Raw genomic sequence first — 23,614 nt, 5'->3', positions numbered from 1 at the left:
TTTCAGACGTTCAGCCTTGTCCGGTTCAGTCAGCAGAGATTACTCAGGGCTCCTCAAACGATTCTTTAACGGTTAAAGACCAAACATCCACCCCCAGTGAAGGAGCACATGCTGGAGCACACATATTCAGTACAATCACAATATAAATGACTAAATCAATCTCACACATATCAGATGAAAAGAGACTAAAAAGAAAATACATGCCTTGGAACAACAGCTCTCATTAACTTATACTTTTCTTAAACTATTACTCCTAATCCAAAAGATATTTATTGTCTTTAACTGTAGAACATTACATTATTTAAACTTTGTCACAGTATGTTTGACATGCAGTCTGATTAGATCAGTTGTGACAATTTTTTTTTTGTGCAAAGAAAAAGCTGTAAACAACCACATTTCCCACCAGTTAAAGTGATAATGTGATAAGATCACTCAAAAATGAAAATCCCAAACATCTTTTTCACCAAACAGTTGACGGTAGCCATTGACTTTCATTGGATTTTAAGTCAACGGCTGCCAGCAAGTGTTTGGTTACCAACATTCTACAAAATATCTTCCTTTGTGTTCAAAAGCTGAAAGAAACTCACACAGGTTTGTAAAAACACACATCCTATCGCGAACCATCTGTTTAGTTGAAACTACTGAGCTTGACATTTAATTTCTGGACGTCACCAATACACAGGCTGATATTTTGATGAAACGTATATTTGTATAGCACTTCAAAAAGATGTATATATCAGATAATGTGACTGAGTACAGCATCTGTGATTTTAGATACATTATCTGTGACACACGTGACGCACTCTGAACACGTGACGCTGTTTGGTTATCAGCGTGTGTTTGTGATAAGAGATCCGTGACGTGTCTTGTGTTGTCCAGCAGATGGCGTCATAGTCTAAATCGTTTAAGTGATCTTTTTTTTTCTTTTTTTTTTATCACAGTATGATATAAAATGTTACGGTAACATTTGCTTTTACAGTTAAATACAAGTCTTTCTGTTGTGGATCTACGTATTTAAACTTTTAAATGTCCTTCATATATGTATTGTGATTACCAAATGTTAATTGGTTATGACTAAATATATAAATTAAGCTACATTTATCTACATTTATATACCCTCCTCCCCTCCAAAAAAGAGGATTTACAAAATTTGTCATAACCAAGATCATAACTGACTTGCAGGATTTTATCACAAGAATTATGAAATCTTATAATTGTCACTCGCTCTTTGGATTTCCTGTTCATGGTATTAATCACTGTTTACAGTTTTTTACAATCACTTTGCTACTATTTTCAGAACCTTGATGTCATTTTTCACAACTCTAGACACAAAACTCAAAAGAGTTATCACTTGTAACACAGGCTGTCTAATGTTCAAAACATTGCCTTGCGCATTCACATCTTTAAAGAAATCTTGCTTTTGCTCAATCATTGGTTCAAAACACAAATTTACTGTGAAATACCATTGAAACATAACTATAGATCACCCACACACAAGGAGAGCTGCATTACATGGTCCAATATGAGGTCTGCGTCCCACCAACCAACTTCTGGTAGCCTTGTCCTCTGCCACGTTCCCCCACACCTCTCAAACGAGGCCCACGAGCACCTCTCAGAAGGGACCACTGCTTGACCTCCATGGGGCCATAGACACAGTGTCTGATGAAGCATTATGATAAAATATTAGGCTAAATACATGGATATTGTAGTCTAATTGGTTCATGCTCAGCGCTAATTGGTGACAATGAATCTCGTTATCTTGAAACGTTCATGATTTACAGTAAACATGGAAGACTGTTTGTCTGTTTCCATACAACTATGCATTAAGATTAATGCAACAGTTACTTATCATTTTGAGCAGTTGTATCAATTGATAGTTAGATCATTGTAAGGAAATGAATAGACACTCATTTGAAATGTAATGTGTGAATTGCCTTTTGAAGTAGTAGCACTTTGATGTTAAGTTGTGTCATATTGAACAGGTGATTTTTGTTGAATGAACAAAGGATCTTTTTTATGTTTTATGTGTATTGTATCCAAGCAATTGAGAAAAGGGTTAGAGTTTTGAAAGAAATTGCATTTTGATCATTGGTTGTGAGTTTTGTTTCTAGAGTTGTGAAAAATGACATCAGGGTTCTGAAAATAGTAACAAAGTGATTGTAAAAAACTAAGACTCAGGCATCATCTTGATTTATATCCTGTAACTGTATTTCCCCAGAAAGCATGACAGTTGCTGTTTCATAGGCCCATCATTTTGGCCGAAAGACAGATCATTTAGTGGCAAAGGAGAAGTTTGAAGAGGTGATTTTATGTCATAGTAAAGCAGCAGGTAAATCAACGAAACATATTTTTTCTCTTAAAGGAACACTCCCCTTTTTTTTGAAAATAGGCTCATTTTCCAACTCCCCTAGAGTTAAAATAGTCCCCAGCATCTCTGCTATTACTGCAACTAGACAAACTAGCTGGGGACTATTTTCAGGTGCTGCGTTATATCACAATGGTACAGCAGAGTCCCTTGATTATTACGTCTGAATGAGAGTGTAGTTCCTTGCCATATCGGCCTAAAAAATCACAACTTTTTTATTTTCTGTTGGTCTTAGTACACGATGTGACTACAGAAGTGTTTAGTCTTAAATAGGAAAAATATAGAAACTCTTTGGTCATTTTTGAGGGAGATGCTAATGGTCTAATCAGATGTAATGATCTATGCTAAGCTAAGCTAAAAGTGCTCCCGCCCGACCCCAAGATCGGCTGAAAGGATTCAAAAACAGTAAAACACAAGTGTTTAACTCTAGGGGAGATGGAAAATGAGCCTGTTTTCAAAAATAGTGAAGTGTTCCTTTAAGAGCAAGCACATATAAAGAATAGTTAAGGCATGAAGATAAATGAAGGAGTGAACGAATCAGTATTTGTTTCTTTGGTCAGAGCTGTTGAAAGAGGTCTTGTCAGTGACACAGAGTGAACAGGTAAAACAGACAGTCTGACATGTCTCAATCATAGGCCAAGCTTGTAGTGCACTTCTTTTGAAAATATCTGACTTAAGGCTTTTCACATTTTAGAGAACAATCCTCCATCCCTCATGCCAGCTAATCAAAGGATAATTTGTTTTTATAATGTAATAATACATACTACACTGATAGTGTAATATATATATATATATATGTGTGTGTGTGTGTGTGTGTGTGTATGTGTGTGTGTGTTTGTGTGTGTGTGTGTGTGTGTGTGTGTGTGTGTGTGTGTGTGTGTGTGTGTGTGTGTGTGTGTGTGTGTAATTTACTGACAGGCTGAAATGGAATCTGGAGAATTTTTCTGGAAAATGTAGGAAGGGAATTTATATAAGGTAGCAGAATTGATTTAGATAAGGAAGATTGCTGTAAATATGTTTGAGATTCTCCTTCCAATACAAAGATTGTGCATGGATTGTAGAGATGTACTCTGAATTTGTTTTAATTGTACAACTCTTGTTCTGTTTAAATTGCTGTTAAAATGGCTGTTGTTTATTAGTAAATATCATCATAACCTGAACAGCAGAGGCGCACAGTAGTGATGTAGTTTTTACTTTACTCAAGTAAATAAAAAAAGTATCTGTACTTTATCAGAGAGGTTTTTTTTACTTTTTACTGCATTTCATGAATAAATGTTAGTTAGTTTTTTTTTTTACCTTTGATAATACTTAAGAACATTAAAAATGTAGTACTTTCTTGTACTCAAGTAAATCTTTGAATTACTTTTACTTGAGTAAAAAAAGAGTAATAGATTTCTAATGTAATTAAGTATTAAATTATATTTATTATAAAATGCAGTTCAGTAAAAAGTACAATATGCTTTGGAATGTTGTGAATTAAAGATTTTCTAAAGAAAAACCCTCTGATAAAGTACAGACACTTGAAAAGTACTTTTACAGCAGAGTAAAAATACTTCTGTACTGTCCGACTCTGCTGAAAACACTATCTACATGCTGTCGCTCTAGCGGTTAATAAACAGAACTGCACGCATCCCGCGGAAGATCATTTTAACCGGAACTACTTCTCTAAGTCTATGGCGATTTACGCAGGTGTGTTACTCCGCAGCGGTGACGAACCAAATAGGCTAAAACAGTCCAGAAATAATCACTTATCATAAATGTACCGTAGTGATTTTGGATAAGATAAAACGGCCGTTGGGTAGATGAATTTATGAATGAATTTTGCAAATTTTAAACACAGGAAAAGTTACATACTAGTGTTGCTGTAATGGAGAAAAGGGGAAAAAAGTATTCTAAAATCACATTTGTATTTATTAATTTTTAAATGAATCTGAACAGTCCAAATCTGCAGGCAGCTGCTGTCATTGTGTTGTGATTTTAAAGGATGTTGCCTACAGTAATGTACCACTCCTGAATTTATACAGTACGAAAGCTATAATACTTTATAAGCTATTTTGAATGCAAAGGAACACTTGTTCTTTTATGTAAAGTACACATTTGTACTCTCATGTACCTTTTCTTTCAGAAAAGCACAGCCAGCTTTTTAACCATGATCCCATTTTCTGTCAAGGTAAGGCTGTTTTAACCTGCATCCACCTACAGCACTGCTCAAAAGATTGGATAAATAGTAATAGGAAAATAATATTAAAATAAGTTTATATTATTGTATTTCAATATGTAATTAATTCCTGTGATGGTAGAGCTCAACTTGTTTAACCCAAACTGTTGGATGGGGTATTGGTTTCCACAAATATTAAGCAGCAAAATCGTGTTTCAAGATTAATTAGACGAAATGTTTCTTGAGTATTAAACTAAAATATTAGACTGATTTCTGAAGAATCATGTGACACTGAATACTGTAGTACTGATGCTGAAAATGCAGCTTTGCATGAGAACAACTGTAAATGTTATATATTTAAATACAAAACATTCTTTTAAAATGTAGTATTTCACAATATTACTGCTGTTTTTTTACATTTCTTAATTTTTTTTAATCAAATAAATGTTTCAAAAACAACCAAACAATAAAAAAAAAAATCTTAATTATTAGAACTGTTTGCTTTACTGTGTGTACTGTAGAGTCAATATTGGGTCAATGTACATAATTTATTTACATTTTAAATAACATGCTCCTAGTCTTACTAAACATGCATTAATAATAATAAATGAACAAATCAGGAAAGACGTTTTCTTGTTCAACACCCCTGATTCACTCCGAAATACATCATCACAGAAGTAAAATATGGTACTGTGATAGTTAAACAGCGTTTGATTGAAAACTACATTTAACTTCATGAAAGTGTTTGTGTAAGTGAGGGGAATCAAGTGAACTTGCACTTTTGGATGTTTTTGTACACGAGCAATGGGAAAATTAAGTCTCATTAACACCACAGAACATGGTGATATTTAGCATTATTTCTGTTAAAGCTTGAAGCTGCAATTCACTGCAATATACAGGCAATTTTCTATTAATTTCTCCTTTCATGGTCTGAAAAAAGAGAGCACGCTCAGCATTTGATCAACGCCAGGTGAAGTAAAAAAAATTACTGAAGTTTTGATTTCGAGTGAACTATCCCTTTAACTAACGTAGAAAACCAGCTAAATCTTTAATGGATATGAAAGGTTCACGTTAACAGACATGACAGACAAATCAATTTTGATTAATCCATTTTTAATGGAAAATGTAAAACATCTCTATAACTTTAATGTACATACAGTAGCAAACAACACATACAGCAAATAAAGCACACCATGTTATAGAAAATCATAATATATATTTATATATTTATATTCTGCTATTTACATATTACATTTCAGCTGAAAATTTCACAGATCTTTTTTTTTTTTAAACATACAGAAACTTTAATTCTTTAATATTCACTCTCTGCACAGTGAATATTTGCCAAACTGTAAATAATTTAATGTTGCTTAAACGATAAAACCTGTCCATTTGGCAGCTGCTGATGTGATGGAATGCTGCTATGATTGTGTTGGAATCGCTGCTCTGTAAAACTGTCCAAAACACAGACAACATGTTGCACACCTTGCAGTGCAGTAATTAGTAATAAAGAACGTTATCGCCTTTGGAAAAACACGTATGTCTAAAGGTTTTCTATGGTCTTCAGCCTGTGCAGCAAGTGGAAGTGATGGGCTTTGAAGTTCATTGCACCTGTTTGGAGAGCACAGTGTACTACTTTTATCCCTCTGTTTGTTGTACCTACACCCCTTACTACACTTCCTGTCTGTTCAGGAAGACATGATGGGGAAGTTCAAACAAAGAGAATAAAATCAAAGAGAAGACAGTGACATCACAGAGGAAGTCACAGAAGCTCGCAGAGTGGCCTATTTAGTTAGAATCACAGCTAAGAGATTTCTTGTTGGAGAATCCTGGGATTGTCTTTATGCTCCAAGGGTTTGGACAGAGGAGGAAGGGATGCATTGTCAGGACTCCTCCTGTTTCACATCGTCTGTGTTCCTCTCCTTCAAATGGTTCCTCAGTGTGGCTACAGCATCTTTCACCGAGTGATAAAAGATATTCTTCACCTGAACAATCAAGAGGGATGAAAAGATATTGTGGAATTAGATTTTACTTACAGATTTGACTAATGCTAAATTACACTTGGGAACACAATAAAACATAGTATCAACTTAAAGGAATATAAAACTTCAATAGCAATTTTGGCTACATCATGCCATTTAACACAAAAAAACTGGAATACACTATATATGACTTAAAATCTGAACAGAATTTTAAAACACTAGGCATCTTACACTTGCCGACTTTTTAAATGGTTAGAACAGAAAAAAAGGGAATTATATACTAAACGATTGAGGTTCACACACTGCCAGATGTTTAAATCGTTCCAAACACAACAAAATGGCAAGCCTCCACATGTGCCTCATTGTTAGGAGACGCAGGAGAACTGAAAACAATATGCTCTAAAATAGTGCAAAATATCATTTAAAAATCCTCCGACGGGATCAAATCATAGTCTGAAGCTAGAAAATTAAAGTCTGTGTCCATCATACACTATGCAGTTTTCTGGGACTCCTTCAGACTGTAAATCGGGTCAAAAGACTGGTGTATCAAGCTTTTATTCCAAAGAGTAAAGCAAAAATGCTGTGAGACACAATGCCACACAACAAATCAGAAATTAACGTTATGTGAAGCATGATTTTGGACCAATGAAATTACACTGTCGGTAGGTTTACCAGCACAATGCAGCAGAAATGGAAACTAAATGATCAACAAAACAAAAGGTCCCAGTAGGTAGATGGAGGTACCTGGAGTTTGTCTTCATAGTTCATTTGGTCTTTGAGAGGGCGGAGCTCTTGGGTTAGATAATAGGAGTTGTGTGCATGTTCAGGGGACACAAAATCCACATTCACTTGGATGCAACTGTGCAGATTCATCACCTAAAAACACACAGTATGCATAAATACAGAATACTGAACACCTGGTGGAGTGACAGCTTTAGGAATGCAGTCATCCTTCCCAAGGACAGATTGCTTTAGGAGGATGTAGCTGGTAATGTGAAGGTGGTAATATACCTGGTGCAGAGCTCCAGCAGGGATGATAACAGCATCTCCATGGAACTGGAGGAGTGTGCGGCTCTCTACACCATATTCATCCTTAAGCTTCTGCCTCAACCTGGGGCTCAGATACCAGCCGCCTTCACGCAGGAGGTCGGAATCACCATCCAACTCTGAGTCAGAGTCTGCCTCTGGATCCACTTCAGCCTGCTGCTCAGCAGCGATCTGCAAACACATAGAAGCATAAGTATCATATTCTCATCGATGGGGGAGTGGGGGGGGGGTGTCTAACAAAACAGCAATACGTGTTTAGTGTACTTATTTAATTTAGATGAAATATAAAGGATGGATGGTTTTAAGAGCATCTACAAGGAGAACAACAATGGGCACAAGACAGAGCCTTGTGGCACACCATACTGAATCAGCACTATATGGTACAACTCATCCCTTATCAGCAATTAAATAAGGTCATAAACTTTACACAATCATGGAGTGCAGTACCTTTTGTAGAAACTCCTGGATCTTTTGTAGGTCTTTACTCATGTAGATGTGCCACAGAGCCCCTGGTGTCTCTTTAGGGTCTTTCAGTCTTTTCTTTACACTCTCATCCAGAACTTCTCCTTCCAAGAGCTTTAGTACACCTATCACAATGGTTTGACAGCAAAGTTAATGCAATCTTACACACAAATAATTGCTCATAATGTTCCATAAACTTTCTTATTGTGGCATTTTAAAGGACACCAATACATTTTTTATTTCAGCAATTTCCAAGACTCAGTAATAATGCAAGTAAACTGTGAGTGGCAAATCTCAAGCCTGAGTTTAGTAAACAAATTTTTGTTTTATTTTAATCAACATTCAAATAGCTTTAAAAGAGGCATTATGGCAACAATAATCTCACACAGTCAATGAATGTATTAATGTACAACTATTGACTGTTGAGTCATTCCATTTTCAAAATCCATACACATAATGTCTTTGCATCCAGATCCACCTCTCTTACAAAGCAAATAATTTTACTGTTAAATAATGTGTATGCAAACATACTAAGGCAAAATAAATGTTTTAGAGGAAAACATCAGTGCCACAATATCATGTTTTTATGTAAAAGTACCTGCTTTGGATGAGGCTCCATTTCCTTTGGCCATCCCTACATATACCAGAATACTCAGGGTGTCTGAGATTTCAACATGTAGATTGCTGGTCCCGAAGTCTTTTTCTGGACATGTTGTTACACCTGAACAAACACTGGAACATAAGGTCCATTGCATAACAGAGCACAACAGCACTGTCAGTAAGTACAGGAAAGAAAGAATACCGTGGGCGCAGCAGAGGCGAGGACCAAGGTCAGGTCGAATGAAGAAGGAGGGCAGATGTGAGGCCAGGTTCAGATGTGCCTCTGGGTCTGTGTACTCTGGTACCGGCAAACACTTCATCACATCATGATATCTGAGGTGGGTGAAAGCATTACATATTCAAATTCCTTTGTCTTAAAAAATATAAGTAAAACCTCATTACACACCATAAAATCATAGTGATTTAAAATAAATAAATAAATAATGAAAATATAAAATGGCATTACACTTATCATAATAATGAGTACAAAGGTGTTTATCATTGTGTGGTTTAAGGTGACTTGATGATTTAATACAATTTAAGCACTCCTTTATAGTGAATTCTTGTTTTTTTTGTGATTTTAATTCCAATTTATTTTCAGATCAAGAAATAATGTAGAATCTGATGGACGTATGTGTAAAATAAAAAGCAATTCTGCACTTTTCATTAATTGGAAGACTGACTGTAATTTATCACTAGAAATCTATTTCTCTATGGAAAAATGAATGTATCTTTATTTCTGGAACTTCTTGTACTCTTTTACTGCATTTCTAAGTTCCATGCTTGAGAAGAGGTTTATTCAAATACTGGTGAAAGTATATTCAAATCAAGGAAGCATTAGCAGTACGAAGTGGTACTCTATGCAAATTCTAGTGAGGTCTGAAAGACAACATATGCTTCAAATGTTTCCAAGCGCGGCAATACCTGGCAGGCATGAGGGCCAAAAACTCCTCCCCTGATGGCCAGTCTTTCAGTCTATACACCACCGACTCCCCTTTATCAGATTTAGGTCTCTCTGTGGGTCACATACACAAGAATGCAAATAAAATTCAGTCCACAGAGTCAAACAGCAAAATCATATTCAGCAAATTAGAATGAAATTATAAGTACTCAATCACTCACTTGACACATCTTCAAAACCATCCCAGAACTCCTTGACCTTAGAGTTTGTGACGCTCCCATCTCTGCAGTTGTAGAGGTCGCTATGTAGGCTGGAAAACTCACGGCTGAAGTGCTCAGGCTTCCACAGATTAGTATTCAAACTCTTGTGCAATCCGGACACCAGCACTGGCTAAAGAGACATTAAACCAACTACAGCTTCAGAAGCACACAATATGAAGATTCTTTTTACTTTGGGTTTTCATACAAGAAGACCCTTTGAATGTCTTCGTTTAAAATAATCCAAATCAATGGTTACTTTTAGGTAATTAAATCCCAAGAGGTTTCATCCTGTCAATCCTAATTTTTACAGAAAGTAAAACTGTAATTCACTGTAACTTCTCTTATGAGTTCATTTCCTTTTCCCGCAGTATCTGTAGAGATGTAGTTAATACAAACCTGCTCTTGTGTCCAGTTCTCTTTGAACAGTCTTTGGTTGCCTTGGTGAAGGTGATCTTTGAGCCAAAGCAGCCGGTGGTTTCCTAACCAATCGTGAGGGACAATGGCGTGGTGATCAGCCAATGGGCTTTCTTCAAGCTTCACACCCTCTGGCCGCTGCCCCACTTCCCCTTCTGGTAGCAAATCCTGATTTAGCCCCACCCTGGCCATCTTTATAGCGGGAATCTTATTTTCGACTACAGAAGCAATGATGTCATCCAGGATGTTGGGCACACGAGTGTTTTGGGCTACCTAAAGAATGAAGCATGAATAGATTGTGTTATTTGTTAAGTACACCTAGATTCTTGTATTTACCAGTCTATATAACTCTAACCTGTTCAGACAAGTTGTAAACTGGTGCAAAGGCACCTCCAGTGGCCCCGAGACGCAACTTTCCAGCTGTGGAGGTCAAAAGGTCACGCAAAGTTGATCCTTGTTCAGAGCTCGTGGACTTCCTCCTGTGAGCCTCCATACCATCACACCTTGACTTCTCTATAAATAAGAGGAAACAACAAGTCAAGAGCATTTTATTCAGAAAGTACACAGCCAGAGTTGCGTCAAAACCAGTCAAAATGAGAAATTACCAGCGGCAACAATGAAGTGACACAAACACAGCCTCACACAACACATTTGAGATTTTGTGTGGAGGACATATTTTGAACCAATGAGATTTCATGGTAGGCATGTCGTGAATAGTGCTGTCAATCAATAAAAAAAATGTAACGAATTATTCGCAAATTTTTCTAAAATATTTATAAAATTAATCCCACCTAACATTACAGTTTTTAAATACACTTATATTGCAATGTTTTAACATTCAATTAATGGCATCTTTTTTTATTGACAGAAGGTGAGTATCACTGATGTCTCTATGAAATTCTTTTTTCCCCTAATATTTAACCATTGGCTATATGTAATGTTGACTATATTAATGTCACCGTATAAATGAGAGCTATCAATTCGAACATTTATTAAATTTAAAAAAAATAACAACTTCTAACTTAAGTGAACAAACTTCAAATAAACCCATTATAATAAATGTAAGTATATACAGAACCTGAATACAGTTAGTCAAACACTAAATTCTAACTTAAAGATAAATCCTAGTTATTTATTTCCCATTTTTCTCTTGTTCTTCAATTAACAGACATCAAAGCAGCTGGGATATTAGGTTATTTGGCTGCTATTACTTTAAGAGCTGCCGCTGCTGAACGTGAAGCTGAACTGACATGCATGCTCATAGTTTCACTTGCGCTTTAATACAAAATAGTACAAATAATACATTCTATACAGAATGCATTGCCCTATTTATGTGTGCAATTGAAGAGCATGCACTACATGCTACGAGCACAGTATAACAGCGGACAGGATAGTAAAAATGAATTTTTACTGACATGTAGCCTGACAAAAATTTTCACAACGTTAAACTGGAAAAAATGTATCGCCTGCATTAATACTCTAATTTTGACAGCACTAGTTGTAAAAAATACAAACAATGTATAAGGCATCTAGTTGTGCATTGCTTGTTGTGGCCTGTATTTAAATGAAAGAGAAACAAGTGCAGAATGGATGAATGTTTGGTTTAGAGTGTTTGTGTAGGACATTCCTTACCTCCTTTCTCAGAGTGCGCTTTCACTGTGACATGTGAGTTCTTCTGCTGATCTGGGATCTGCCGGCTCTTCAAGTCACTCTGATCTGTGTCTGAAAGCTGATGTCACACCAAAAACACTTTCATAAAATGTCATTCAACTATCCAGCGTCACATGCCTCTAAACATTCCTTTAGCCAGATTTGAGCACCAACACACTTGCCTGGAAGTTTCTAGTGTGTTTGAAGACTTTGATTAGCTGGTGTTTAATAAGGTATGGAGCTAAACTCTGCAGGACACTGGCCCTCCAGGAGCAGCTTTGGACACGATGCAGTAGAGCATTGTGTTACCAATGCCAAAGATATGGTTTGGATTCCCAGGTAATTTATGTACTAATAAACTGTATACATTGAATGTAATCAAAGTCATTTTGGATAAAAGTGTCTGCCAAATGCATAAATGTAAATGCAAAGTGGAACTCAAAACTTGCCAGGATTTAAATAAGCCAGTACATAATGTGAAGTTGGCATCTTACTGGTGAGAGTCCGTTGGTAGTGGCTGTGCTGGGATTGTGGGTTTTGCTGTCAGAGCAGGAACAATGGGATGGGATTCCAAACTTTTCTCTCACTGAATGCACAGACCTCTGCATGTCCGCCAATACTTAGGAAAAGATGGCATTGCACTCATTTTACTATCAGGTACACAGTCAAAGATGACCCAAAAGCTATGTGATGTTTAGAGACATTTAAGTACACAAACCTTTATCTATGCTTACCTGTTTCAGGGACAATCTGAGTAGGCATTAAGTTCTTGAAGTCATGTGGCTGATTCTTTACGCATCGGACCCAGACATATAGTTCCTTATCTGAACAACAAAACATACAAATTGTCGGAAAGAGAAACTCCCAAAATAAAAAAATAAAAAACTGCAAAAACACCCCCCCCCCCTCAGCATATGTTTTTTTAATAAAACTTTTTCCATCACTAAGGTTGTGGCGGTAAGGAAATTTTCCCACCGGTTAAACGACGTGTGACAACACCGGTAATACCAGAATCACAGCGAGGGTGGGGCGTTCCCTATTTTCCTCGCTTTCCTTCGCTTTTAAATAGCTTGTAAATGCAGCATGCAAATTTAGCTTTCACTTTTAAATAGTGGCAATTCGTCGTAAAGCAATAGTTTTCTTTTTTTTAGTTCATTTGAATTTTTACTCTTTTCCTCGCTTTCCTTCGGTTTTAAATAGCTTAAAAGTGCTGTGCGCATTTTACTTCCACTTTTGAATTAGCAGCAGTTCAGCATCAATTGCTTGATTGCAACAACTAAATACAACATCAAACTCACTTAAATTAATCAAACTCACCAATTTATAAAACATAGAACTTTTATTATAAAAAAAAAAATGCTTAAAAAAAACCATGCTATAGGGCAGGCTATGCCTAATATAAAATAACAAATAACTTACGAAAAGTTAAAATAGGTATACAAAACAAATATATACAAATATATATTATATACCGTATTTTCCGGACTATAAGTCGCACTTTATTTCATAGTCTGGCTGGTCCTGCGACTTATAGTCAGGTGCGACTTATTTATCAAAATTAATTTGACTTGAACCAAGAGAAATTAACCAAGAGAAAGCATTACCGTCTACAGAAATACTAAGGTGCGACTTATAGTCCAAAAAATACGGTATAACTAAATAAATAAGAAACGTAGAAAAGTTTATTAGCAAAAAGAGTAAGAAAGCTTGGTGGCACGGCATACACCTTGATGTCAAATAAAATAAATAAATGACACAAAGTTTAAATAAAGTTAAAAAATCAGCAAGCAATGTGGAACCAATTCAATAAGAAACAAATGTTTAAAAAAGACTTCCAAAATCACCTTAGATAAATGGCAAAAGTCTAACAGGACTGGTGGATATGTGACTTGTGGCTCAACACTGATATCACCGTCAGCACCATCTATCACGGCAAGCCTATCCATCACCTTTCTAATCCTGAAAATCACAATTTTTTTATTTCTTGATTTTTTACATATTTTCCATTAACCATGGGAATCCTTTTAGCAAGACCTTGTTGGTCGACAAAAAATAACTAATTTAACATGCTACACCAAAACAAACTAGTCTAAACCACCTTGGACCAGAATGGAAAGTCTAAGCTGGCTTTTTCCAGAGAGGTGAAAAGAAAAGGTCATCCAATAGGTAAATTGGTTTAAAATAAATAGGAAAATCCATGATGCATTTGCAACTGACCTTTGGCTTTCTTCTTCTCTCTGGCTTTATAGCAGTCCATGCAAACCACGAAGCCACATTTATGACAAGCCCAGTGCATGTTGAAGAGAGTGGCCTCACACGCGTCACACATCTCCCTCACACCTCTCACTGCTCGCTTCCACATGATCTGAGCTGGAGAAAGGAACAGAGAAAGAAGACAAGGTGAAAAAGACAAAATGACAAGGAATAGACTTTGTGTATCCGAAATTCCACACAGACATACTGTCTTTCTTGACCCAGGTGAAAGCAGTGTCCTCTGTCTTTATGAGCTGGCAAAACTTGTCTCCAATGAGTGCGAGGATGGATTTTGATGACTCAAGGTCTATCTTTCTCCTCTTCTTGTCCTCCTCATCCTCTGAGCTTCCCGTCCACACTGTAACCGCCTCCTCATCTGTCTGCTCAGACACCGAAAACCCATTCACACGGATAACGCCGTTCTTACTGTACGACAGACTGAAGAGAATGGGAAAGAATTTGTTCTTACTTGCATTAAACATGTGCAAAGTCAGACTCCGCAGTAATTCATGAGGCTTGAGTAAATATAGCATCATTGATGACCCAAATAAACCCTAAAAACACAGGTTCACATGTCTAAGAACAGTCCCAAAAGTATTAAAGACTGACCGTCGGAAGTAGTAAAATCGGCAGAAGACAGGGGAGATGGCAGGCTCCTGAGATTTACGCGAGCGATCTAAGCGACACTCTCTGCACTTCTGCACGTTGGTCCCGATCTCCGCACATGAGTCGTCTTGTAAAAACGCTTCTCCAGTTTGCTTGAGCTTCCTCACCTTCCTCCAGTCTTTCAGCACAGACCGAGGGATGCCATCTGAGACAGAAATAACATAGGTGAGCAAAGTACCAATTTGTATCTCAGCGATAGTTTGAATATGCATGATTTGTACGGTCCTGGCTTTCATGCCTGGTTCTGAATGCCATGGTGAAACTAATACGCTTACATTTTGGCAGAAACACACAGTATGAATAATTATTCAACCATTCAGTCTTGTTTAAACACAGCTGCTATCGGATAAAACACTGAATACTGCAAAGGTACACTATTTTCCTATTCATATTTCTTAGGCATTGGAGAATAATCTACTATAAAGACCAATCAGGTTTGAGATGAGTCGACACTAAAACATTTAATAGAAAAAAAAGCTTTCAAAAATTTAAAATAAAAAAGTGAAAAAGCCAGTATAAAACAATAAAAACATACTGACTATATTTGACACAAAATATCGAGTTGATCATTGTTAATACCAATGACAATGTTTGATGTTCTAATTATTAACATTTTCTATGGGTCTAAACACACATCAGCATTTAAACAGGTGGAAGAACTCACTGCTGTTAGCGAGTCTCTGTTGAGGCTTATCCTTTGCACTTTGCAGAGTTCCACTGAGTTTGGCCTCTTCCTCTTCTTCCTCCTCCTCCTCCTTTACTTTCTTCTTCTGGAGGTCATTCTGCTTGATTTTAAAAGAGGACTTGGGCTGTCGTTTGAACCTTTTTCCCGATCCACCACTCTCGCTTTCATTGCCGGAGTCACCTCCACTCTCGCTGTCTCCGCTGGACTCTAATGGCCGTTTCTCGCCTCGTTTCTCGCCTCGTTTCTCCCTCTCAGGCTTCATATGAACCAGGGTTGATCGTTTTTCAAAAGATTTCTTGTCTTCTACAAAGGGCTCCTTAGACTCCAGCTTTCCATTTCTGTCCAAAACAGGTTTGACCTCTAAGGAAGACTTCTTGCCCACTGTCACTGGTTTCTCATCGGCCATGACAAATTTCTTGTCCTCTGAATTGAAACTTAGAGCATTACTAGCAGACTTCCTATCCTCTAAACCAGACATCCTGTTCTCTTGAATCTTCTTGTTCAATATTTTGGACTTTCTTCTGTCTAGGGAGGGATCTTTATCCTCCTGACTGAACCCATTATCCAACAGTCCATTAACTTTCTGTTTGATTGGTACAGAGTTGCTTGTGTTGGCCAAAGTTACAGCTGTCTTAGCGCCATCTACTGATTGGGAGACCATGCTGTCTCGGTCTTGCTCAGAATGACGGGTCAACCAGGCTTTTTTCAGTTTATGGTAGTTGTTCTGACCAGATTGAGATCGGTTGGTTATGGCCGAAGCAGGTGCCTGCTCATTGGTTAGTAAACCTTGTTTGGTTGTCGGCACAGGGCTGGAAGTCCCTGATGCCAGTTGGACACATTCAGAAGAACTAGTGTTGAATACAGGCTCTTTTTCTCTTTCTGATGCATGTGCAGAACATACAGGGCGTGTAGTGAGCATAGTGCAAGACCCACATCTGCTATTTGAGAGGTGAGAGGTATGTTTCATAGCGTTTGAAGGATGTATAGTGTGTTGGGGCTGAATTGTATGTGTGTTATGTCTAGATTCAGCAATAGCTAGTCCAGCTCTGTGTTTCTTCAGGTGAGGGAAGTCTCTAGGAGTGCAACAAGAGGTGGAAGAGGACTCCATCTTCGGTTGAACAGGACCAATCTCTCTCCTCTTGCAGTGTTCTGCGATTAGGTCTATCCTTGAGCGTGCAACATTCATGTTTGTTAAAGGTTGAACTGTGTTAATAGGTTTAATTGTGGTGTTTATGGGTGCACTGAGATCTCCCTTTTGGGCTGTCATGTTGATGGGGTGAACAGTATCCAGAGGGGTCCACAGGACACCTCTCTTATGCTGAACACCGCTGTCTTTTGAATGTGGGTTGGACAAACTTTCCAATGGTCTTATGTGGCCACACTGCATCTGGGAAACCGAGCTGTCAGACACTGTGTAACTTATTGTTGTATGTGTGTGGTTTGTTGGACGTACAATGACTGACGCAGTGGCTGACTGTGGTTTGAATACACCTCCATTTGTTGCGTGTCCACCAACCACTTTCTCTCTGCCATACATGACTCCACCCCATTGGGTATCGTAGGCTTGTAACGGCATTGTTGCTTTCTCTGGCACAAGTCTTTTCCCATCTAAGGCGACATGTTTGAGTTCAGGCAACAAAGTGGGTGGCCTCTGTTGCTTCTGTGCAATTCCTGGCAAGTTCATTGGCTGAACAGGTGTGAGAGTGGGCGGGGACGATCTGCCAAGTCCAGAGTCTTTTGAAACCACAATAGTTGGTGCCGGAGGGTGAAAAATAGGCGCACGGTGGAGTAAAGGCACACTGCGTGGAGAAGAGGAGATGAGAGAAGAGCCTGGCCCCCTTCTCTCCACAACTGCTACCTCTACTGCTTTCATAGAAGATGCTTTATGAGCCAGTTGCTCTGAGATCTTTCCCAGCAGACCTTCTTCTTTCTCATGGTGGCGTTTAACAAGAGGCGGAGGTCTGGCACTCATTGAGACCTGTGAGCTGGAGGAAGTTAAGACAGGGGTGTTGCTGGCACTGAGCCTGTCATAGAGTTCTTTGCTGGCTGGCACTCTGCGCTGTGGAGGCTTGTTCTCCACGCTGTTGGACAGAGAGGCATAGTAGCTGCTCGAAGTGAGGGTTGGGGTGGGATGGGCTGACTGCGGCCGGGGAGGTAAAATGTGTCTGAATGCATGCACATCTCTCTCTCTTTCTCCGTCTCTGTCTCTGTCCATCTCTCTCTCCCTCTCCTTGGCAGATGTGGGGTTTCCAGGGTATCGTGGATCCCTATCTGAGCCCAGTTTAGCAGTGAACGGTGCCACCTCACTGCTCTCCTGAAGAATGCGGCGGTTCTCTTCCTGGTAGCGGTTAGGTCTCTCTCCTGTGAGATCATAAACAACAAGTGGCTGTTTGGTTCGCCTTGGGGACGACTCAAGGGCGACTGGGCAGTAAGTCTGCCCATTTTTGCTTGTTGCTGTGCGGATATGCTCCTGTTCAGACTTGAGGTGAGTGTGGATGAGTGTGCTCTCAGTGACAGCTCTTCTATCCAGCTCTCTAGAAACGAAAACATCAGGAACGAATGTGGAAGAGACCTTGTCAGTATGTCTGATAAGTAAAATATAATTAACAGTTGACCAAAGGAAATTAATTCATTTTAGACTACCATTACTAGTTTGTAAAGAAAATGTTAAAGTAATATGAAAGTGTAGTGTCGTAAATAAGCAGTAAATAACACAAAGCAACATCTGTCAGTCTTTTATATAGAAACAATGTTGTGTTATTTCAGGCACAAACATTGTATGAAGTGGGAAAAGTGTGTAGAACTTACTCTGTGGTTTTAGAGGTGGGTGTGCAATGCTGAGTGTTCCTGGGCACTCTCTGAGGGTCCGCACTGGAGGGTCGCATGGGTAGTGGGGGTTGCAACCCTTGACCGTCTGCATTAGTAACATTGGTGGGCTGAGAAATCCAAGGGCTTGGGGTGTTCTGTTACCACACAGACAAACATACAGGGTTTCTTACAATTTATAGGACCCGTTTTGGTTTGATATAGAGATTAATATATATCTATCAAAGGACATCAAAGCTTAGGGAGATAATATGAAATAAAATCAGAAATAAAATTAAACACAGTGTGCAAGGATGTAAGTCAATCCCTTCCAATACAAGACAATTATTTGAGTGTACACTCTCTAACACATTGAGAAACACAATCTTGTTTATATCCATAGAACAAGATGAATAGGTGGTTTACAGACAACTCAAGGATGTCCTCTTGATACCATATGAATAAAACAAAGGTGGGGAGAGTCTGCTGCCTGGATGACTTTTATTCAATTCATCATTCTTTTCATTGCTTGTCGTAGCTTTCTTTTTCATTTTCTTGTTTTCTAGTCTCCTTTCCATCTCTATTCAGCCTGTCACAATTCAAACTACCCACTGCAATATACGTCCATAATACCATAACCTTCCTCTTGATGCTTTATATCGGCTTAAAAACTAAACCAGACAATATTACACAATCGTCATTGACTTGCATGACATCCTTATAAAATCCAGAGGAGCCAGTATAATTCCCACTATGTCTACAGCAGAATTAGCAGAAAAGGGAGCTCTCTTCCAGTATGCACACCTCAGGGGATATGCTCCGCTTCGTCTAGACTTCTCTCTGACAATCTGAGGTTTAGCTATGATCTCATAAGTACCATAACAACTACACAAATATCATTATCTGTATACATAACAACACCATGAGTAACACAAAGCATGTATTACCAATACAACCTGTTGGAGTGCTTACAACCTATTTTGACTTGAAAAAACTTGAAGGGATAGTTCACTCAAAAATGAAAATTCTGTTAATTACTCACACTCATATCCTCCCAAACATGCAAGACCTTCGTTCATCTTCGGAAAACAAAATAAGATATGTTTGATGAAACCCGAGAGCTTTCTGACCCTGCATAGACAGAAACGCAACTACCACATTCAAGGTCTTTCTTACCTTACTGGGCATGAATGTGTTAGTTGCGTTGCTGTCTATGCAGGGTCAGAAAGCTCTCGGATTTCATCAACAATATCCGTTTCCTGAAGATAAACAAAGGTCTTACAGGTTTGGAACAACGTGGATGAGTAATTAATAACAGAATCTTCTTTTTTGGGTGAACAATTATTTTTAAAAATCCACTATAGTGTTACCTTTTGTTTACAATTGCTATGACTGTCTATGATCCACCTATTCCTCAAAGCCCATATCTATGTAGGTTTGCTGGGATGCCAATGAAGGCAGACAAACACCCAGGATTTGGGGGAACTGAAGCACTGAGAAAACATGCAAACATCACACCGAAAGGCCTTCTGGCTACCTACTGAGCCACCGTGTCACCCACAGGAGTCATAGGAGCCCTCGAACCCTGTTCTCCACAAGCTCTTTATATGTCAGAGCAACAAACTCTGTGCCACAGCTCTTAATGGGCTTAATATCTTAACTGACACCAGAATCTGGGATGTGCTTGCTAGAATTGTGTGAGGACACTTACACTCCTCACGTTGCTGTCAGAGATGCCAGCACCATCTGGGTGTGTCCATTTGGATGTTTGCAGGCCCAATCCAGGGTAGCTATGGGCTCCGTTGGGGAAAGGAGGCCACAGGAGGGGATAGAGACCAAGAGGTGCCAAAGGAGCTGCACCAGAGGTCTGGCCCAGGAGAGACGGGTTCCCTGAAAGGGCAAAAGGATGATGGGGAAGTCCCAGAGCTCCAATACGAGGATGTCCAGACAAGAGTGCAGGAGGCAGGAGGGACGGGAGGAGGTGTGGATGAGGGATGGTTGAGTGGGGTGTGGTCAGGGAACAGAGGGGAGGCTGGGAGTGGAGGGGAATGGGTGAGAGGTGTGAAGGGTGAGGGGAGGGACTCAGCAGCTTGCTATGGGAGGAAGCAGGGGTAAGGCTAGGAGAGCTGGAGGATGGAGAAGGCGTCTTCAGGTGGTGTTTGGGGTTTGGGGGCGTGTGGGGGGGCTGAATGTAGGTGGGGTGCGCCTCAAGCTCCGTCCTGATTAGTGCAGGGTCTCTGTAGATGGTGAAGGGCTCCTTCCTGTCCACAATGAGAAGACTTTTGGTGGACTTGTCAGGAGTGGGAATGCGATTAGGCGTACGGGAAGGAGAATGTGTTGGGGTTCTGGATCGATTTTGGGTTAGAGAAGGACTCTGAATCAGGACTGGAGTTGCGGAGCAGGTCACTTTAGAATTTGGTGCCGTTTTAAGGCCGCTAAGAGTTCTGTCCAGAGATTTAGCCAAAGGAGCAGCATTCTTCAACAGGCCAATCTCTAGAGATGCACTCTGCTTCTGCCTGGATGTCTCCATTACAGTCTGAGGCTTAGATATGATCTCAGGAGAGGAGCAAGGACTAGTGAGCACACTAGGCTTGTGGGTAGCTTCCAAGGAAGTTACAGGTTCATATTTTGCATTCACAGTTGCTGGAGAGCAACTCGGTTTAGATTCCACATCCTCCTCTTTGTTGCAAGGTACGACTGGAGAACAAGGCGGTGGTCCTCTAGGCTCCTCTTCTACTGGGACTGGATTGTCACTGCTGGCTTCAGAATGGGGAAATTCTGACCTCCTGACCTCTGATTGGTTAAACTCTGACCCCCTAGGCTCTGCGTGGGTGAACTCTGACCCTTTGACCTCTGGATCAATCGTCGACATCTGGTGCTCGGCCTCGGCTCCTTCACACTCCAGAGGTGATGCGTGTAGCAGCACACATGTGGCTTCCATTGAGACCAGCTGCTCACTCTCTTGGGATGCCAAAAGTGCAGACACGGCCTCCGAGTCCTCTCGAGATGCCCCCTCGCTCCTGTCCTCCATTTCTGTCATCCCTCCATCACCTTTCTCTTCTGATTTCTCACCACTAACAAGAGCTCCAGACTCCGGTGCATCCGTGTTCCTGAATGCTCCATTGCAGGATGCACTAGGGGAATCAGACGGAGAGGTTTTTCCCAATTTTTGAGTCTTGCTCTCTCCTAATTGGTTAGGTGAAGGTTCCCCGGCTCTATGGGAGGGGTGAACCTCACAGTCCAATGGCCTCTTTGAAGTGTAATGCTGTTTCAGCTGTCTCTTTGATCCTGAATCTGAGGATGAATCCTGCACTCTGCAGCTGGAATTTTCGGAATCGCTGTTCTCTGACAGGTCGGACACACTGCCTGCTTTCACCCTCTTCAACCCACATCTATTTATCTGCTTGTCATCTTTTTCCTCATCTTCTTTCCTCCTTTTTCTCTCACCATTGCTGTTTTTAGATTTGGGAGAATCTAAAAAAAAAATAGATCAATAATACTGATATAGAAAAAGCTACACAGCTACTGTACATAAAAAGACTCTCATTAACACTTTGTAAAAAACTGAATCATGGCTACAGCTCACCTCTTGCCTCATCACTCCTATTTTCAACCCTCATGCCTTCTTTCTCTTCCTCTTCCATGCTGCAGTTCTGTGTACTCATCTCAGACTGCTGCTGCACCGGCCTGGAGCTGCACACCTTCGGCAAACAGACAGAGTGTGTTTTTACTAGAGTATGCAAAAGTATACTGGTATGATGGATTTGGAAGTGTTTTAAAGTCTCTACCTGGTCATTTGTTGTAGTGTTGTTTGATATGCTTCCTGTGCCCTGGAAGCAGATTTAAAAAGAGGTAATGGAGACACAGACACAAACTTGACATCTAAACGAAGATATACCATCGACTCCTACTGCAGTAAAATTTGTCTTATTTACCATACTTTTGAGGTCAATTTTGTTCTGCAATTAGTATGTGCACACATGTACAAAAATGAATGTCTACACTCACAAGAAAAATCCTATTGATCTTGGTGATATGTGATTTGCGTTTTGAGTTTTCTCCCATCAGCGAGGAGTGGGTGATATCGTCCAGCAGTATCATCTGAACCAGCGACGGATCTACGTTCATCTCTCGAACCTTTCGAAGAGGAAAACATTACTTCATATAAAACACATTTCTACATAATCTTACTATACGCAGCCTCATATCTATGTGTGTTTGTGAGGTCTCACCTGGTCAGTCATGACAGCTACGCTTCTGTCGTTCTGGTCGTGATGTGTGATGACTCCAGACAGCCACTGAGCTTTAGACTCCAGTCTGAACACTTTCACTCTCAGGCCCTTTAGAGAACAAGCACCTGTCGCACAACAACAAATAAATCAAATGCTTATTTGAGTCAAGTTTGGCCCATAAAATTTGACCCATAAAATGAACAATATACAGTATGATGTGGCAGCATTCATATTAAAGCACCAGTGCTTCACATTATTGCACCAGTAAGGTAAACAAACTATGTAAAAACACTCAGTCTTGGAAATAACCCTGTAATGCATGGCATCCTTTGGCTAACCCTAACCCTAACCCTAAATCTTGTAAAAATGCTTTAGATGTAAACTAATGGAATATGCCAAAATTAAAATATAAATACAGCCATGACAAAATCATACATCGTAGCCAATAAAATAAAGTGCCGTCTTGCACTCACCACAAAATGAGTATATACTTTAATAAAACCTTAACCATTTGACTGACATGATTTTAAATACATATTCATTGGCCATGTACTTTTTCCACTGAACGCACTTTTCTGTTCACAGTGTTGGGGAGTAACTAGTTACATGTAATGGTGTTACGCAGTGTTGAGGGTAATGCATTACAATTAACACGAGTTCCATAAGCAGTGGAACTTTCCTTTTTCCTTTCCTTTTTCAAGTAACTAGTCAAGTAATGCATTACTTTTGAATTTAGAAGTTTTTAAAAAAAAGTAATGCCAGTTAAGTCTCATGTCCCCATATTGGGAGAAATCGTAAGTACAGAGGCATTGTGTGCTTGTGTGAACACGATGTAATTCTAGACTAAATGTGAATGTGCATTAATTCATCCCATTTAAAAAAATATATATATATATATATATACTGTATTTAGTATTCATCAAAATGAATTAAAACAGTGAAATGCAAACTCAGAATATGACGCAAACTTGCAATAATTTAATGTTAAATAACACTAATTTTATTAACTAATGTATTTCCTGCTAAACTTTGATGGTCCAGTGCTATACTGATAAGCAAAAATAACTCTAGATAAACTAACATTTGTGCTTCATTGTTTTGTTTTTTTTTTGTTCCTGAAGAGTGTTGAACCTT

The 23,614-nt window shown here is 39.2% G+C and overlaps 1 protein-coding gene across 1 annotated transcript in view; it reads right to left on the bottom strand.

Annotated features, from left to right (window-relative positions):
- Nucleotides 1–5,769: 5,769 nt before the first annotated feature.
- Nucleotides 5,770–23,614, bottom strand: part of jmjd1ca (jumonji domain containing 1Ca) — a 63,928-nt gene continuing 46,083 nt past the window's right edge. The window contains exons 5-27 of the mRNA XM_026285505.1: nucleotides 22,481–22,605; nucleotides 22,257–22,385; nucleotides 22,037–22,078; nucleotides 21,835–21,949; nucleotides 19,960–21,722; nucleotides 18,252–18,406; nucleotides 15,423–17,977; nucleotides 14,702–14,903; nucleotides 14,301–14,530; nucleotides 14,057–14,209; nucleotides 12,574–12,663; nucleotides 12,334–12,458; nucleotides 11,822–11,918; nucleotides 10,545–10,702; nucleotides 10,172–10,462; nucleotides 9,737–9,905; nucleotides 9,539–9,629; nucleotides 8,817–8,947; nucleotides 8,613–8,735; nucleotides 8,000–8,139; nucleotides 7,517–7,723; nucleotides 7,250–7,381; nucleotides 5,770–6,508 (exon numbers count right to left, since the gene is read on the bottom strand). Coding sequence (XP_026141290.1) covers nucleotides 6,407–6,508; nucleotides 7,250–7,381; nucleotides 7,517–7,723; nucleotides 8,000–8,139; nucleotides 8,613–8,735; nucleotides 8,817–8,947; nucleotides 9,539–9,629; nucleotides 9,737–9,905; nucleotides 10,172–10,462; nucleotides 10,545–10,702; nucleotides 11,822–11,918; nucleotides 12,334–12,458; nucleotides 12,574–12,663; nucleotides 14,057–14,209; nucleotides 14,301–14,530; nucleotides 14,702–14,903; nucleotides 15,423–17,977; nucleotides 18,252–18,406; nucleotides 19,960–21,722; nucleotides 21,835–21,949; nucleotides 22,037–22,078; nucleotides 22,257–22,385; nucleotides 22,481–22,605 — 7,325 coding nt within the window. The 3' untranslated portion in view covers nucleotides 5,770–6,406. The remainder of the gene's footprint in view (nucleotides 6,509–7,249; nucleotides 7,382–7,516; nucleotides 7,724–7,999; nucleotides 8,140–8,612; nucleotides 8,736–8,816; nucleotides 8,948–9,538; nucleotides 9,630–9,736; nucleotides 9,906–10,171; nucleotides 10,463–10,544; nucleotides 10,703–11,821; nucleotides 11,919–12,333; nucleotides 12,459–12,573; nucleotides 12,664–14,056; nucleotides 14,210–14,300; nucleotides 14,531–14,701; nucleotides 14,904–15,422; nucleotides 17,978–18,251; nucleotides 18,407–19,959; nucleotides 21,723–21,834; nucleotides 21,950–22,036; nucleotides 22,079–22,256; nucleotides 22,386–22,480; nucleotides 22,606–23,614) is intronic.

This window comes from Carassius auratus, chromosome 17 (genome assembly GCF_003368295.1).
Source record: "Carassius auratus strain Wakin chromosome 17, ASM336829v1, whole genome shotgun sequence".
NCBI lineage: Eukaryota > Metazoa > Chordata > Actinopteri > Cypriniformes > Cyprinidae > Carassius > Carassius auratus.
Note: the sequence above shows the minus strand (reverse complement) of the source record. Positions and strands in the feature narration are given on the sequence as shown.